This window comes from Staurois parvus, unplaced genomic scaffold (assembly GCF_062004578.1).
Source record: "Staurois parvus isolate SC_StPar_1 unplaced genomic scaffold, SC_StPar_1.0 ptg000287l, whole genome shotgun sequence".
Lineage (NCBI taxonomy): Eukaryota > Metazoa > Chordata > Amphibia > Anura > Ranidae > Staurois > Staurois parvus.
The window spans coordinates 15,433,531-15,452,115 of record NW_028318083.1 but is presented as its reverse complement, the minus strand read 5'-3'; the positions used below and the strand labels follow the sequence as shown (position 1 = coordinate 15,452,115).

At 40.8% G+C, this 18,585-nt stretch overlaps 1 protein-coding gene across 3 annotated transcripts in view; it reads left to right on the top strand.

The window, feature by feature from the left end:
* CDKAL1 (CDKAL1 threonylcarbamoyladenosine tRNA methylthiotransferase) overlaps positions 1 to 18,585 on the top strand; it is a 951,890-nt gene that overhangs the window by 502,019 nt on the left and 431,286 nt on the right. For all 3 annotated transcript variants that reach the window (XM_089682258.1, XM_089682259.1, XM_089682260.1), the window contains exon 10: positions 4,206 to 4,372. In XM_089682258.1, coding sequence (XP_089538384.1) covers positions 4,206 to 4,372 — 167 coding nt within the window. The remainder of the gene's footprint in view (positions 1 to 4,205; positions 4,373 to 18,585) is intronic.

The window sequence follows — 18,585 nt, the reverse complement described above, 5'->3', positions numbered from 1 at the left end:
TAATCGGAGCTTCAGATAATCATTTGCATATATTTTCTGATCCACCCAAGAACAATAACTTGCTAGCATTTTATTTTTCAATCTCTGAGTTTGGTCTTTGCCTATGTATTTGTACTGTATACACAGTATGTATTTTCCATATGTATATGGTACTCGGTGGTTTACATGGAATCAATTACCTCTGTACCAGTACCCTGAAGGAGCTCAATCTGATGTCCCTACTGTAATCCTACACACACACCCCTTTGCCTACACTTAGAGATTGTTGTGTGATTGCCCTTATTCTTTTAGTGCAATAGCCTGATGTATGACTAGCATAAGAAGTGATTGCATTAAATGTATGCTTTAATTGAAATGTTGGATGAACTCCAACATGGTCATGTCATAGTACTGAACACTTTTAAGGAGAGACCCAAGATCTCTTGATGATGATGGGAATTATTTGAAATAAAAGTTCAGGGCTACTTCCCATCTGCAAAGCCAAGCATCAGCATACTATTTAACGCAGCTATTTGCAACGACAAAAGATATGCTGTTCTGGTTAGACATTGTGTTTGTAAACAAGGCTAGACAGGTATGGATATTCCATCAATCTCGTAAAGGCCTTCATCAATTTTGTTGCTACTGAGCATTTCTATGGAAAGTTTTAGAAACTTAATTGTGTTTTCAGTTGTTTTCACAGTTTTTTCACGCCAGAAACTCATTAAAATACTTTTCCGTTTTAGGGAGAAGTTTTCTTTTTCACTGCAGAATTTCTAAAAACTTTAGGGTTTGTTTCAGGATGGTTTCAATTTTGGTTAACAGGATTAAACTTTATCCAGTTGTGTGCAAAGTTGTACACCTATTTTCAGTTATGATAGTTTAACCATTTAGAAGCTAATGCATCTATTATTGATATCTGTCAGTTTGAGGGGATACAATGCACCAGATCAGACATATTTATAATGTACTAATATTTATAATAAACTTGGCTGGGGAATGAGCGTACAATATTCACATGTAATTCAGAGTGGTCTGTGACAATGTTGGCTGTTTATTAGGATAAAGTGCATGGCAAGCCAAAACTTTTTTTTTTTTCTTTTTTCCGGGTATGGAGAGGAAGGATTAAAACACCTGGTGGGATTTAACTGCTTTCCGGGGCTCTGTTAGATTTACCCAGACTTACTAAACAACATACAACTTGGGGACTGATTACATTTGGAATGGGATGAGGTTGGTAACAGGTCAATTGTGATCTACCTGACAATCGCGGTCATGAAGGGTTAATCACAAACCCCCATGCCAGTGTTCCGACACTGACCCTGCCTGCCATCTCTGAGACCTCAGAGCAGCAATAAGGGTTTTTATTTTACTTTTTTTTTTTATTATGGTTAAGACTGGAAAGTGGAAGAAAATCCCAAATTTTGAGTGGCCCTCAGAACAAGGGAAAAAAAAAGATTGTTCTTCATTTCTGGTGTGGTTACGGTACAGAAAGTACATGGAAATCTTCCCAATGAACACAGATGGCAAAAAAGCTCCCTTATTCTAACTCCCTATTCTAAAAAAAAAAAAATGTATCTTAATCTTCCAGTACAGGACACAGGACTTATATTCATAAACCATGGGTTATAAACTGCTACTTTCAGATGATTGAACACTGGCAAAAATGTTTGCTAGGACTGCCCCTACTGCATAGCCATTTAACCCCACACACTCCAAGAGGCTCCCCTTTTTTTCTAAGAGGAGGCACAAGGCTTTAAGATTACACCTGCAGAATGGAGTGGGATGATGGTTTTAGTTCTGGGTGGAACTCTCAAATAGAAATACTCATAATCTGGGCTTCAGAGTAGAGTGGAGATACAACCAGCACTGACGGAAATAAAAATGGAATTTTATTTCAAAGCCACTGCACAAATTTAAACTGGAATGGGTGCTATGTGCACTGGGTGCCCTGGAGGAATCAGAAAGGATTTTCTATCTTCTAGTGATAGTTTTTCTTTAAAAGACTATAGTTTCCCTTTAAGTAGTTTTCTAAGAACTGTTAATATCTTTAATGATTGCATAATAAATACATTACTCTACAAAAATTGTAGCTTTTTTTGTAAAATAAAAACTTCGGTAACCTGCCAGAACTTGAGGCAAATTTGTTTCAATGTATACAGTTGCAAGAAAAAGTATTTGAATCCCTTGGGATTACGTGGAGTTTTGCATGAATTGGGCATAAAATGTGCTCTGAACGTTATCTAAGTCACAACAATAGAAGAACACAGTCTGCTGAACATAATACTACACAAACATTAGATGTTGCCATGGTTTAATTGCACATAACATGTAAATATTCACAGTGCAGGGAGGAAAACGTATGTGAGGCCCTAGCTTAATGACTTCTCCCAGAGCTAATTGGAGCCAGGAGTGAGCCAACCTTGACTCCAATCAGTGTGATGATATTGGATGTGTTGTTGACCACTGTCCTGCCCTTAAAAAAACACACACCTGTTTTGGGTTTACTGGTTTCAAGAAGCACTGTCTGATGTGAACCATGCCTCGCTGAAAAGAGCTCTCAGAAGACCTACGATCAAGAATTGTTGACTTGCATGAAGCTGGAAAGGGTTACAAAAGTATCTCCAAAAGCCTTGATGTTCATGTGTCCACGGTAAGACAGACTGTATACAAATGGAGAAAGTTTAGCACTGTTGCTACTCTCCCTAGGCGTTGTCGTCCTGTAAAAATGACTGCAAGAGCACAGCGCAGAATGCTGCATGAGGTAAAGAAGAATCCCAGAGTGTCCGCTAAAGACCTACAGAAATCTCTGGCACATGCTAACATTTTTGTTGACAAATTTACAATAAGGAAAACATTAAACAAGAATGGAGTACATGGGAGGACACCACGGAGGAAGCCATTGCTGTCCAAAAAGAATATTGCAGCACGTTTGAAGTTTGCAAAAGAGCACCTGGATGTTCCACAGCACTACTGGCAAAATATACTGTGGACAGATGAAACCAAGATTGAGTTGTTTGGGAAGAACACACAACACTATGTGTGGAGAAAAAAAGGCACAGCACACTTACATCAAAACCTCATCCCCACTGTAAAACATGGCGGAGGGAGCATCATGGTTTGGGGCTGCTTTGCTGCCTCAGGGCCTGGACGGATTGTTGTCATTGATGGGAAAATGAATTCCAGAGTTTATCCAGACATTTTGCAGGAAAACGTACGACCATCTGTTCGCCAACTGAAGCTCCGCAGAGGATGGGTGATGCAACAGGACAATGACCCAAAGCATACAAGTAATTCAACAAAACAATGGCTGCAACAGCACAGAATACGCCTTCTGGAGTGGCCCAGTCAGAGTCCTGACCTCAACCCGATTGAAATGCTGTGGCATGACCTTAAGAGAGCGATTCACACCAGACATCCCAAGAATATTGCTACACTGAAACAGTTTTGTGAAGAGGAGTGGTCCAAAATTACTCCAGATCGTTGTGCAGGCCTGATCTGCAACTACAGGAAACGTGGTTGAGGTTATTGCTGCCAAAGGAGGGTCAACCAGTTATTAAGTCCAAAGTTTCACATACTTTTTCCTCCCTGCACTGTGAATGTTTACATGTTATGTGCAATTAAACCATGGCAACATCTGTTTGTGTAGTATTATGTTCAGCAGACTGTGTTCTTCTATTGTTGTGACTTAGATGACGTTCAGAGCACATTTTATGCCCAATTCATGCAAAACTCCACGTAATCCCAAGGGGTTCACATACTTTTTCTTGCAACTGTAGCTGCATCACACTCTGAATTTTATTTGTTTAATTCTGTGTTTGTGATTATTAGCCTGCTTGTATGCTTGTACACATTGCATTCTGCTGTTTCAAATGCGCTTTGAGACTGCTGTTAGGTTTGTCCTTTGTATTACACAATGACCAGTACATTCAGTCTGTGTGGTTAGATAGGCTTTTTTAAATGCCATATGCTGTTCATGGGCTGTAAATGTAAATCTCCACCTGGAACACAGTAATCATTTACTGTATTGTTCCAGCACTATAGAGATCATAAAATGAACGTAATAACCCACTGCTGCCCAGGGGATATTCCTCCTTTTAGTCCCCTTCATTACAATGCAAAGTCCAGAGTAGTTGCATAATAGCCTTGTGAAACCCAGAATTAAAAGGGAACAGCTGTATGATAAATTTAAATGTAAAAAATGATTTATCTTCTTCTGTTCACAGAGGGTGTTTGTGAGATTTGGCTGACCAGTGAGGACACAGGAGCCTATGGCAGAGACATTGGCACCGACCTCCCAACACTACTATGGAAACTGGTTGAAGTTATTCCTGAGGGCGCAATGCTGAGGCTTGGCATGACTAATCCCCCCTATATTTTAGAACATCTTGAGGTAAGGACATGCAGTAGATGCACTTCTTTCAGGGATGTCAGTAAAATTAAAACTGATGACAAAAATTAAAAGGAACACAAGATTTTAGTTTGCTTCATTTTAGATGCTGAGATTTAAATTCCTACTTGCTCACATGTGGTAAGCCTTTACATGCACATCTACACCACAGTTAGCTCTATACATTATCTCCTGAGAAACCGGTGCATATCAGATATTATTACCTTTCACATGTTATGTGTGAGAAGCTGCAGTGGGGTGCTAAAATTTGCAAAAAAAAAAACATTTATCAAAGGAGAAGGCTATTAGCGTGTTAGAAAATGTCATCCTTAGCGTCAAGTGTTAGCAAGTGTGTGTGTGGTTTTTATTTTCATGTTTTTTAAGAATGACTAAGCAAAGTACATTACACTGTATTGGGGATAGTAAATATTATATTGTATACTGGAAGCTGACAGAAATAGGTTAAGTAGTTTTTAAAGAGTTAGTGATTTATGTCTGAGATGAGATTATGGTATTTTTATCTTGCACCCTACAGTTTTAGCAGGTAGGTATATTCCAATATGCTCCAGGTTTGAGTAGGGCTTTTGCATATGGTATTATATTGACCATGGGATTCTCTGAGTCTTCCTGCAGTTAGGGCTCTTGAGCACATAGTCCATTGTACTTTGACATTTCTGTCCATTAATGACCTTATTTCTATGCCGCAGAAGGGCATTCATTGCTGTTAGCTAAGCTAGAATTTTTTTTGTGCAAGAGCAGTGCTAGCGGATGGATGACTGTCACATGTTGTAAAAGAGGACATCTTAACTCCAATTTCCAATCAATTTTTTAAATAACTGTCAGTATCAGCATCCTTTAGAGTTCTTTGTCTGGCATTCATATTGTCAAGGATAGGTATGGCAACTTGGATCAGTTGCCATTGTGAAGAAAATGAAGTTAGTGAGAGAGACTGCGGTGGAGAGCACTTGGTGCAAAAGTGTTGCTAGAAAATACAGCCTACTGTACATGACCAGTGTCACTTTTTTTTTCTTCTTGAGATGAGTATCCATTAAAAAAATGTTAAAAGTAACAATGTTCTTTATCAAAAGATGAGTAGTTAAAAAAACAAACCAAAATACTTGTGGTGGATGCACTGGTTATGCTGTGGCTTCAGTTCAGTCTATTCTATGTCTTTCCACCCTTCCAGATTCTCACTCTTCTGCTCCACAGGTTCAAGATTGAGGACATTCTGGTGATTCTTATCAAAACAAATAAGCCCAGTGGGACATGGTGCTTGGGTATACTCAGACTATTATTTATTATCATTATACAGTATTTATATAGCGCCAACAGTTCGCTCAGCGCTGTACATTACAATGGGAGACGATACATGAGACCGTACAATAACAATACAATGCGATACACGAGGGGTTTGAGGGCCCTGCTCCTTGGAGCTTACAATCTAGGAGGGACTGGCAGAGACTACTGGCAGACTATCCATAGGCCCTGCTGGATCGCTTGGATCTTCTGTCACAAATGGCAGTACAGTTTCTCTGAACTGTCTTTCGACTGCAGCCTCAATCAGATTACCTTTTTATCAATTTTCAAGCCTATATTCTGAAGGATAGGGTTCCTGCTCTTCTTGTTAAGGAGCACTCTACCAAATCTGTTAGTGCTTTATGGAGTTTTCAGCATCGGGCATCTGTTTCTCAGGTTTGCAAGACTGCCACCTGGTCTTCTGTTCAAACATTTGTTTAGTTCTATCAGGTGGATGTTCAGGTATCTTCTGATGCCAGTTTTCAGGCATGAGGCACTACAAGCAGCAATTCTGTTGTATCAAACACATCTTGACCTATTATTACATAGGCCTTCTGGTGTTTGCTCTTTTAAATACATCTCAGTTGGACTGCTTTTCAGTTTCCATGGTAAATACTAAAGATCCTGTGTCCTACACTGTATGACTAAGAAATAATATGATTTTTGACTTTGAGTACAGTATGGGAATACAGGTCCCACCCTTCTGTTTATATGATCTCCCTATTGCTTGGGAAGTAGGAAGGGTTATATAGGGAATGTCCCAGCAGCTTTATTTTTGCCCCTGTCCAATCATCTGATAGCTGCATAAAACCCATGATAAACATTAGAGATTCTGTAAATTGTACTGTATTCATCAAAATCATAAAATTAAAAAAAATGTTGCTGGTCATTACACCTAAGTGTTTTCACAGTTTATCTTGTCCTTTTTTGGTTAGACAGCAGACATTAATAATGTAGATTGAACGAAAAAAAGATCCGATTCCCGCATCCACACATTCGAGGTGAATGGGGGAATCACTCCCACTGTGCAATTGTGTTCTGACTATGGGTAGACTTCCCTGCAGTCGGAGTACAATGCTCAATGCCAGCGACACTGATTGATGTGGAAAAAACTACAGGCTGATTGTACAGAAGTCGATGGGTAGGCAATTTGCACAACAAGGGTGCCTATACATGGATTACGTTTCGATCCATGTATGGCTAGCTTTAGACCTACAACATTTTCCATAGCCAATTATTTGTAAGTTTTGTTCTACTATTTCTAAGATACATTTTTACACTGTAATAATGAATATATGTTTTATGGTGTAAATTCTTTTTTTCTTTTTTCATGGTAGTGTGACTGACATGTCTGTTGGTTGTAGAGTATAAACCTTTATAACAAGAGAACTTCCTGCAAAAACTGCCAGATTTCTGCACTCTGAGACACTTTTTATTTGACCAACATTAAAGGTCTTGATGTCAGTTATGTCAGTTCCCTGTGTCTGGCAAGTCCCTTATTCCTTGACTTTTGGCTCCGTGATACATGTTCTCATCTGCTGCTCTTGAAAATACTTTTTTTTTTTTTGCGCGTCTGTCAGCCATATAAGAAGACATTGGACATCAGAGAGGCACAAGGTCTAAATTACTGACATATAGACATTGTAAATTAAGAGAATCTGCTGAGCGGTGCCATGCGTCTTTTTTTTAAAGAGTAAAAGCAACATATCTAAAATCCTACTGTATGTTTTATTAGATCCAGGTTATAATAAAATATGTTTTCATTGATATTGTGTCCCAGCTACATACATTTTTTTATTCCTTTGTAAATGTAATTTTCACATGTACGTAAAGATGTCATGGTCTAGCCACACATGTGAAGAGTTGGATGTAGATGGTTTTATTTTTTCAAAGGTATTTATAGCAGTAACCTACCATACAATATGTTTCAAAATAAATACATATTGTCTGATACGTCTGATTTTTGGCTCCAAGTGTTAGCCTTTTCTCTTCCAGTCCTACTAAAGAGTAGCTGTAAGATACATATGGTAAATATAAACCTGTGTCCATTAATGTTTTTTAATCCTAATATAATTTAGTTTTAGAATTGCTATAAAAATGTAATTGGTACAACTGAATAATACACAGCAAAGTATTTTTACATACAAGTAGCAGTTACTGGAATCTGTCTCGATATCAGTCTGCTGTCATACCTTGCAATAAAGTAGTCTCTCTGGGAGAGGATCAGTGCTAGATGCTAATCTGGGTTTGTGTGATGAGGAGAGAGCAGTTATCTGAGGTTATGACTTAGTGATTGGTGTTGCAAAGAGCGGCCCCACCCCTCCTTTTCTGGAGTCCCCCACCAGCGCTATCTGCTTCATTTTCTGAGTGACTCATTGGGAAGCTGACTACTGAGGGTGCCCTTGTACGGGTGCTCTCCCAAGCCAGGATTTGTGCATCCATGGACACACACAGTGCAGCTCATCTGAGCCTCCCTGCTCCCTCCGCAGGATTTGACTGAAAGGCAGCACTGATACATGGCACTGATAGGCGGCACTGATAGGCATTGATAGGTGGCACTGACTGGCACTGATGGGTGACACTGAAAGGCAGCTCAGATGGACACTGATATGTGGCATTGATGTGCACTGGTAGGCACTGATATGTGGCACTGATGGGCACTGGCACGAGGCACTAATGAGCACTGACATAAGGCACTGATGGACACTGACAGGTGGCACTGCTGGGGCTACACTGATCATCAGTGCCCTGATGATCAGTGTAGATGTCCCCTCCGCGAAAAGCCGATTACTGGCTCTCCTCTCGAGCTGTCAGCGTGACAGCTCGAGAGGAGAGAAATGCTGATAACCGGAATTTCCCTGTTTACATGTGATCAGCTGTGATTGGACACAGTTGATCACATAACCGAGCCGACATCTTCGGCTCCTTCCGTGATCGGTGATCCGCTGTGTCCAAGGGACACAGCGCGCTCCTTGAGCCACGCATGCGCAGTGAGAATGGAACGTCATATGATGTCCTCCCGGAACAAGAGAACCACCTAGCGTTTGTCATATTACTATATGGTGGGCGGGAGGTGGTTAAGTAGCAGAGGGGGTTGTTAATCAGTTTCAGCTGCTTTGGTGTTAGTGAAATTAACAGGTGCATTAGATGGGCAACAATTAGATGACCACACTGACATTTTTTCCCTACTCATCTTTTCTATCTGTTTTACACTAGTTTTGCATTTGGCTAGGGTCAATGTCACTACTGGTAGCATGAGGCGATACCTGGACCCTAAAGAGGTTGCACAGGCAGTCCAACTCCTCCTGGATGACACATCAATACATGCCATTGCCAGAAGGTTTACTGTGTCTCCCAGCACAGTCTCAAGAGCATGGAGGAAATTCTAAGAGAGCTGGACAGAAGAAGGTATCTTCTCCTTTGTGTGAGGAACAAGATAAGCACTGCCAGAGCTCTACAAAATGACCTCCAAAGGCCACTGGTGTGAATGTCTCTGACCAAACAATCATAAACAGACTTCATGAGGATGGCCTGAGGGCCCGACGTCCTCTAATGGGCCCTGTGCTCACCGCCTGGCACCATAGAGCTCGATTGGCATTTGCCATTGAACACCAGAATTGGCAGGTCCACCACTAGCGCCCCTTGCTTTTCACAGATGAGAGCAGGTTCACCCTGAGCACGTGACAGACGTGAAAGGGTCTGGAGAAGCCGTGGAGAACGTTATGCTGCCTGTAAGCATTCAGCATGACCGTTGTGGTGGGTCCGTGATGGTGTGGGGAGGGACGCACAGACCTCTACAAGCGAGACAATGGCCCCCTGACTGCCATTATGTATCTGGATGAAATCCTTGGACCCATTGTCAGACCCTACACTGCTGCAGTGGGTCCTGGGTTCCTTCTGGTGCACGACAATGCCCGACTTAATGTGTTGAAAGTATGTAGGCAATTTCTGGAGGATGAAGGAATTGATACCATTGAATTTCCCCCACACTTGCTTGATCTAAATTCAACATTACACCTCTGGAATATCATGTTTTGGTCCATCCGATGCCACCAGGTTGCACCTCAGACTGTGCAGGAGCTCAGTGATGCGCTTGTCCAGATCTTGGAGGAAATACCCCAGGACACCATCTGTCGTCTCATTAGGAGCATGCCCCGATGTTGTCAGGCATGCATCCAAGCACATGGGGGCCATACAAACTACTGAGTACCATTTTGAGTTGCTGCAACTACATTTCAGAAAAATGGACTAACCTGCTGCATCATTTTTTTCACTTTGATTTTCAGGGTGTCTTTGAATTCAGTTCTCTGTAGGTTGATAATTTTCATTTCAATCAAACAATGGGGCATTCCTATGTTCCTAACACATTACCCAGTCCATATCAGTGTAGATATCCAGCATGATATTTTTCCCCATTGAGATCTGATATGTTTTTAAAGTGTTTCTTTAATTTTTTTGAGATATATATATATATATATATATATATATATATATATATATATATATATATATATATATATATATATATATATATAATGTTTCCCCCAACTATCATGGATAGAACTGGTGAGTGGAATTCAAAAACTTAGCAATCAAAAGTATACAAACAAAATATGTAATCAAAATTATATATAAAAATGAAAAGTAAGCAATAGAACTATAATCCATAGAAACATTCAGCATCAGTTATATTGAACACAAAATAACGGAGTGCAAAAATGAGCTACTCATGAGTCCCTCTACCAACAAGTTCACAGAGAATATCAGTATAAGATTGCACTGAAACATTGCAGTGTGATAATGTGATCCTTCTGGAATTAATCAGACACAGACAGTGCATAGAGGAAATTGAGCTAATAAATGCTAGAGCACCAGTAGAGCTACATATTGCATATATGGCTGGCCCAGCTTAGAAGATTGGTGAATAGATCAACCATGCCTACATGTGGTAGAGTTCCTTCAACTGGTGCATCCAGCTCCTCAGATCTCAAAGAACAAGACCAATTAAGATGGACCTCTGAGATGTTATGCACATGACTGTATGGTTAGATAATATGCACCCATAGAGACACACTGCAAGATATTCAGTGATATCCAGTGAAAAAGCCACACATATACATGCAAAAATAAACATGAAAGTCCAGTTTCATATTCTGCACATTTACAGTATATTGTGGTAAATTTACTCAAATGGATCAGCGCTTAGACCAGTGTTTCTTAACCTTTTTTTCAGTCAAGTCACCCTTTAAAATTATGAACAATCTTGAGGCACCCCATTCTAAAATTTAAAAAGCTAAACTTTTAACTTTACAAATGGCAGCAGCAAACACGTAGGACACCCACCATTTTTGCACTCTGGGACTGACTAGTATTTCAGCATTACCTTTGTACACATTTTCTGTCCCCCAGCTAACTTGACCAAATGCTGACAGAGAGGGGCAGGGGGTCAAACAAGGATGCTGTGCAGGTGCCTTATGTCTTTATCACCTAATGACATCAGTGGCTGTGAAGATGCTGGTAGCTGGCTGTTTTAATGTTGAACAATGAAAACCTGTGACTTTGTTTAACATAACAGCAATTTTGATCCAACTGCTGGATTATACACAATTTTTAGGCAATTTAAGGCGTTTGCCAAGGCACCCCTGAAAAACCCAAACGGCTCCATGGTTGAAAAAGGCTTGTTTAGACCTCCACGTGGAGTTAAAGTTGTATGCTGAAGCTGTTCAATTAAATAGGCAATCCACTTGTTACAGCAATATTGGAGGAACACACATGTCCTGAAGCAACAATGTGCAGGTAAAATAGCTTGACCTCAGGCTTTCCATTCATAGCAAGTGATCCAGTCAGGAAAATCATGATAGTCCAAAAATCATAAATGCTAACAGTTAGGTCCATAAATATTGGGACATTGACACAATTCTAACATTGTTGGCTCTATACACCACCACAATGGATTTGAAATGAAACGAAACAATGTGCTTTAACTGCAGACTGTCAGCTTTAATTTGAGGGTATTTACATTAAAATCAGGTGAACGGTGTAGGAATTACAACAGTTTGCATATGTGCCTCCCACTTGTTAAGGGACCAAAAGTAATGGGACAATTGGCTTCTCAGCTGTTCCATGGCCAGGTGTGCGTTATTCCCTCATTATCCCAATTACAATGAGCAGATAAAAGGTCCAGAGTTCATTTCAAGTGTGCTATTTGAAATTGGAATCTGTTGCTTTCAACTCTCAAGATGAGATCCAAAGAGCTGTCACTATCAGTGAAGCAAGCCATCATTAGGCTGAAAAAACAAAACAAACCCATCAGAGAGTTAGCAAAAATATTAGGCATGGCCAAAACAACTGTCTGGAACATTCTTAAAAAGAAGGAACGCACCGGTGAGCTCAGCAACACCAAAAGACCTAGAAGACCACGGAAAACAACTGTGGTGGATGACCGAAGAATTCTTTCCCTGGTGAAGAAAACACCCTTCACAACAGTTGGCCAGATCAAGAACACTCTCCAGGAGGTAGGTGTATGTGTGTCAAAGTCAACAATCAAGAGAAGACTTCACCAGAGTGAATACAGAGAGTTCACCACAAGATGTAAACCATTGGCGAGCCTCAAAAACAGGAAGGCCAGATTAGAGCTTGCCAAATGACATCTAAAAAAAGTGTTCACAGTTCTGGAACAACATCCTATGGACAGATGAGACCAAGATCAACTTGTACCAGAGTGATGGGAAGAGAAGAGTATGGAGAAGGAAAGGAACTGCTCATGATCTTAAGCATACCACCTCATCAGTGAAGCATGGTGGTGGTAGTGTCATGGCGTGGGCATGTATGGCTGCCAATGGAACTGCTTCTCTTGTATTTATTGATGATGTGACTGCTGACAAAAGCAGCAGGATGAATTCTGAAGTTTTTCGGGCAATATTATCTGCTCATATTCAGCCAAATGCTTCACAACTCATTGGACGCCACTTCACAGTGCAGATGGACAATGACCCAAAGCATACTGCAAAAGCAACCAAAGAGTTTTTTAAGGGAAAGAAGTGGAATGTTATGCAATGGCCAAGTCAATCACCTGACCTGAATCCGATTGAGCATGCATTTCACTTGCTGAAGACAAAACTGAAGGGAAAATGCCCCAAGAACAAGCAGGAACTGAAGACAGTTGCAGTAGAGGCCTGGCAGAGCATCACCAGGGATGAAACCCAGCATCTGGTGATGTCTATGCGTTCCAGACTTCAGGCTGTAATTGACTGCAAAGGATTTGCAACCAAGTATTAAAAAGTTAAAGTTTGGTTTATGATTATTATTCTGTCCCATTACTTTTGGTCCCTTAACAAGTGGGAGGCACATATGCAAACTGTTTTAATTTCTACACCGTTCACCTGATTTGAATGTAAATACCCTCAAATTAAAGCTGACAGTCTGCAGTTAAAGCACATTGTTTCGTTTCATTTCAAATCCATTGTGGTGGTGTATAGAGCCAAAAATGTTAGAATTGTGTCGATGTCCCAACATTTATGGACCTGACTGTATATTGTGATGCAAAGGGTATAGTTAAAAAAAAAAAAAAAAAAAAACCTCAGTAATCCGCAAGCATTTTTTTCAGTTTTGTGCTAGTGTCCGTAGGCAATGAACCTGGCTCTCTGCTGCTCTTTTCTGCCTTGATGCACACATTTCTACTTACACTAACTTTCTTGCCCAAACTTCGATGTTATATAGCAGTGGCAGCTTTTTGGATCAGTCTTTATGGATGCTTATATTCCAAAGTGGCAGTAAACAAACCTTGGAGGAAGAACAGGCACTGGCTTCTGCATTTGGAATTCACTTTGGCAGGCAGTTGCATCTGTGAGTTAGCTGATGAGGTGCTTTACAGTTCTAGGGTGGTCCACTGAAACAGTCCAGTTCTGAAGACACTTTTGGGTATGCTTATCCTGGAGAAGGTGAAGATTGAGACAGTTTTTGGCTTTTCTCCATATATGTGTAAGTACCCCTGTTTTGTGGGATCCCGTGCTGTCTATCTACCATTCAGGCGCCATGAGAGGGCACTGTGGTAGACATACATTAGTACAGGGAGCAGCCCTTGTGTGCCTGTCAAGCATAACAGACTGGAGTTCTGTAGAGGGTTTGGGACCAGCAAGGCTAGGTTCCCTTCTCTTCAGGAGACAGTCTTTCCTCCACAAATTAATCATGTGGTTTCTCATAAAATCCTCCAGAAGCTCTGTTCTCAGGGACCTTTGTGTCTGAGGAATTTTCATTTGCCTTTTCGTCTACATTGGAGCATCTGGCAGATATCCATAAGGATTTGTGGATAGGTGACCATAAAAGTCTAGGTCTCCATCCTCACATAAGTTACCTATTGATTTTGCTCCATCACCCTTTCTTGGGTTGGACGACGAGTAAGTGGGGGAGGCATAGTCTAAGGAATCAGACTTCTCTGAGTTGTTAGAAGAGGATGCTCAGCTACTTCCATATGTTTCAATCTCAACAGTCCGCAATGAGCATTCTCATGGAGTAGTCTGCAGTGTTTTATGTAAATAAGTTCCTTACTGTAATGGTGAACAGTGTGCTAGTGTTTAACAACCCGTTAGCCATTGCAGCCATGCAACTCACCATTACATCCATGGGGGTTTTCAGGCTTTGCTAATGTGGGGAAAAATCCTGGAGTCTTTTAGTCGGGTTCATGGGTCATACAGCTCATCCCTGAAGCATTACATTTTTCTGTGGATGGAATTGGAAATTCTCTACCAGAAAGTCTCTTGCCTAGCGTTTTTTTTCCAGGGCACATAAAACGAGTGCTATGGCTAAATTGGTGGTCAGCTGATCTCAAGTGCAGGAAGCCATTGCAATGTATGTCTTTTCAAGGGTGAACACCTGTATGTCTTTTCAAGGGTGAACACCTCTGACTATACATAAATTGCTACGCTAAACCATCATTGATTACAAATGTATACATATATAAAGGAAACGTGTATGGTAAACAGCATTAACCTAAAGTCCCAAATCCAGTCCAAATAGAAAGAAACATAGAAAATAGTCCCAAATTCCTGGTATATGTGAATTTAAACATCATGTGTCTTCGGTAAAATGAGTGCATCACCACCATATATTAGTGGGATTCTTACCGGAACATATGGACCCTCAAACTAATAATAATCATAAACGCATGGATATAATGGCTTGGAGATGTGTGTCAACCATTGCTCGCAAGCAGAGGAAAGATGCTGGACAACCAGCATTAACAAGAGGATCCCTTCAGGCTATCACCATCTTATATGTCTCTCAAGTGTGTATACTCAATCAGTCTTGTCATTATTTCGAAGTCCTGCATGTACAACATGAACCATAAAGGTTTCACAGTTACTCCTTCCAACCTGTCTACAGTCTTCAAGCCAAATGGCTATGCTCAGTTCATTCTGGACCTGAAGTGCTTAAACAAATGGTTACATGTTCAAAAGTTCTGTATGGAATAGGAAAGGTCAGTGATTGCTTCCCTCCATCTGGGGATTTCCTGGACTTGGAGGACATCAAAGATTTCTACCTCCATATCCCTATATTTCCAACAGCATTACCTGTGCTTTTTAGGGGGAACAACATTTTCAGTTTGTGGGTATGTTCTTTGGCCTAGCCACAACACCACGAGTGTTAACAAAAGTGTTGTCTCCAGTTTTAGCTCTTTAGTGAGTAATAGGGATCCCCATTCTGGGGTATATGTACAGTGTTCTCCTACAGGAACAATCAAGAGAAGGCCCCAGGACCAATGTGCAGGCTTGGTGCAAGTCCTGCAGAGCTTCAGCTGGGTCCTCAGTCTCAAGAAGTCGACCCTGGAGCCATTTCACCCACTGGAATATCTGGACCTCATACTGGACCTGACACTGGTATGAGTTTTCTTCCTTAGGAAAAGCCTTGGGTCCTTCAGTCCAAAGTGCTGAAGTTAGTTTCTGCAATCGGGGAATGCCTATCTCCCGGGGCTGTGGATAGTACTGATGACAGACACCTTCATGAGAGGCTGGGAAGCTCCTGGATTCCCTGTCAGTTCAGGAGATGTGGGACAGTGGGATAACTGATCGATCAGCGGTGTTTGATTGCTCAGTTCTCAGCATGGAGCCAGTTGGGAACAGATGCAGCATCGGATCAATGCTGCATCCACCTAGGTGAGTATAAAGTTGTTTTTTCTTTTTGTATAGCTCATGCTTCTCTTTTAAGTGGATTGTTACTGGTGGGCCTGTTAACCACTGTTTCTTGTTGTCTGACCCTAATGGGATTTCCTTTGAATGTCACAGTAGTCTAAGAATGAACTCTCCTGTGTTCTGTGATGTACGATTAAGAAAACAGGCTTTTTAACTTTCATGGAGTACATCATAGAATACTGGTCCCTCCCCTGTGGTTTCACGGTGATATTTCTTGCCGATAAAACTGAGAAAATGCTTGGAGTGGGGGGGGGGGGGGAGCAGTGTAATGCTAAAGATTGTAAAATTTTGTTATGTACCAGTGTCCAATCACCTGGAGGTAGAACATAACCCAATAAGCTGAAAATTAACTCTCCTGTGTTCTGTGTGGCATACCCCAAGAACTACAAATAAGCAAAAAATCCCACTATTTACTGATCTGAATTCTGTATTGTATACCATGAGCCTGTACACACTACTGCATCACGCTCAGTAATCCTGAGTTTCGTTTGGCTGTGTAAAATCAAAGTAAAAATTTCTGTCTGTGGTCATTATTTCTGCATACTTTACACATGTACGCATGTAAGCACATGTATATGTATACATGCTGTGATTGAAAACTGAGCTAGAGGAATAAAATAATTTTACAGATGTGATCATTGTTTGGGGCAGTTACGCATTTAAATGTCTGTAAACTGAAGCATATTACAGAGCATTACATGCATTTTTTACATGATCTCTAATGGTGAAATGTAATTGTTGTTCCACAACTTTACATATATGTTTTTTTTTATAATCAGGGTCTGAATTTTTTATAATAAAGATTTAAGGAACAGATAAACTGTATGCTTTGTTAATGAAATAATTAATACATGCAAATTTTTTGTTTGGACATGTAGGATTATGTAATTTACCAAGATTGAACTGTCATTAACATAAGTGACACTACATAATAGTTTGGCAATGGAAAGGTCGCAGGAGCTGCTCAGTAATTAAACTAGCAATTGCAAGCTATGGAAGCGATTTTCCTACTATTGTGCTTGACCTTCTAGGGGTTAATCTCCCCTGCACAGAGCTCAGTTGTGGATTTTCCCTGTGCAGACAGCCCATCCTGAAAGGTCACCATGGAAAGAAGTAAAGTAATGTGGGGACACACAGCCCTGTGAATGTGTCACACCTAAACACATTTAACCAGTGCTTGTCTTGGAACACAACCAGTTTCCATATAATCATGTACCTTCCACATACTCATGCACCTTTCAACTTTCATAATTGAAATAAGTGACATCCTGGCAGCAGAGCATGAACTGATAACATAGACATCTAACATCACTGCTGCTCAAATGTGTAACGGTATAGTACTAATGGTGTCCCTACTATTTTTTTTCTTTTAACAATGCTGATCACTTTTTTTTTTATTAAATTATATGTGATCTTCTATATAATTTCTAGGAAAAGCGTGCTTGTTCATAGAATGTGCTAAATACTTGAGAGTACTCAGTGCAGTGATGGTCAGGTACAAGGGTGAGACTGGGGATTTGGTGTGCAGGTGTATTGCAGCATGAGGGGGATGGGGTTTGGTTCTGGTAGTAAAAGTATGAAGGGTGTCAGTAAACACAAAGTAAAGGTTGACCACACTCTAATAGCCAGGAAGATGCACATTTTATTATATAAAATCCATGCACAAAATAGTCCCAGTTCCCTGATACAAGATGACCGCAGTTAACATGTTTCACACAATGAACTTGAGTTAAGCACTTTGTGTGAAATGCGTTAACATCCATTGCTGTCATCTTGTATCTGGAAACTGTGACTATTTTGTGCATGGATTTCATATAATAAAGTTTGCATATTCCTGACTATTGGAGGGCAGTCAACCTTTACTTTTTGTTTTCTGGGATTAAATTTGAGGTTTGATTTACTAAAAGTGTAAAGTGCAAATTCTGGTGCAGCTGTGCATAGAAACCAATCAGCTTCCAGGTTTTATTGTCAAAGCTTTATTGAACAAGCTGAATTTGGAAGCTGATGTACAGCTCCACCAGATTTTGCACTCTCTCTAGTTTTAATAAATCATCCCCAATCAGTCCACCTGGAGTGGTGTCTCCTCTTGGACTTGGATATGGAAAATGTCATGTAGGCACAGTGGTGAAGAAGGTTTCAGGCATGCTGGTGAGGCATAGTGGTAGCAGAAGGGTGGGAAGGGGGGGGTTGCAGGCACGGTGATAAGTAATGCCTCCACAAGGAGCTATCAGATGTAACTCTTATTGCAGTGTTCCCAGCCAGTAGCAGAGTTCAGGAATAGGGGGGGGGATTGGTGGTGTGAGCTGCCAGTCTGGTGAATACATTTCCTATGTAAGCTGTAGCAGAAACTGGAGATAAGGGAGTTGGTTTGAGCTGAAGGGGCTGGAAATTAGAAGAATGTCTGACTCACTCACCTACTGCAGAGTCCACTCTGGATGTGTATGGCTGTTGCTGCTGGTCTACATTTAAACACAGATGCTAGTGTGCTACAAGGGTAGTGTAGGTAAATCTATTGTGTATGACTCATGGTAACTGTGTGAGTCTGTAATTAGATTGGTTTAACAGAAATAGAAAAAATTGGTTTAACAGGTTGGGACTCTATCGCCCCCACCTGGTTTTGGAGGACCATGGAACCTTCCAGAAGCCAGTGGGTGGAAGGGGTAGAGTCCTAATCTGCATGTTTATGGGAGTCTAACCTATCCCAGGTTTGGGGGCTCTGGTAGAGTGGGGAGA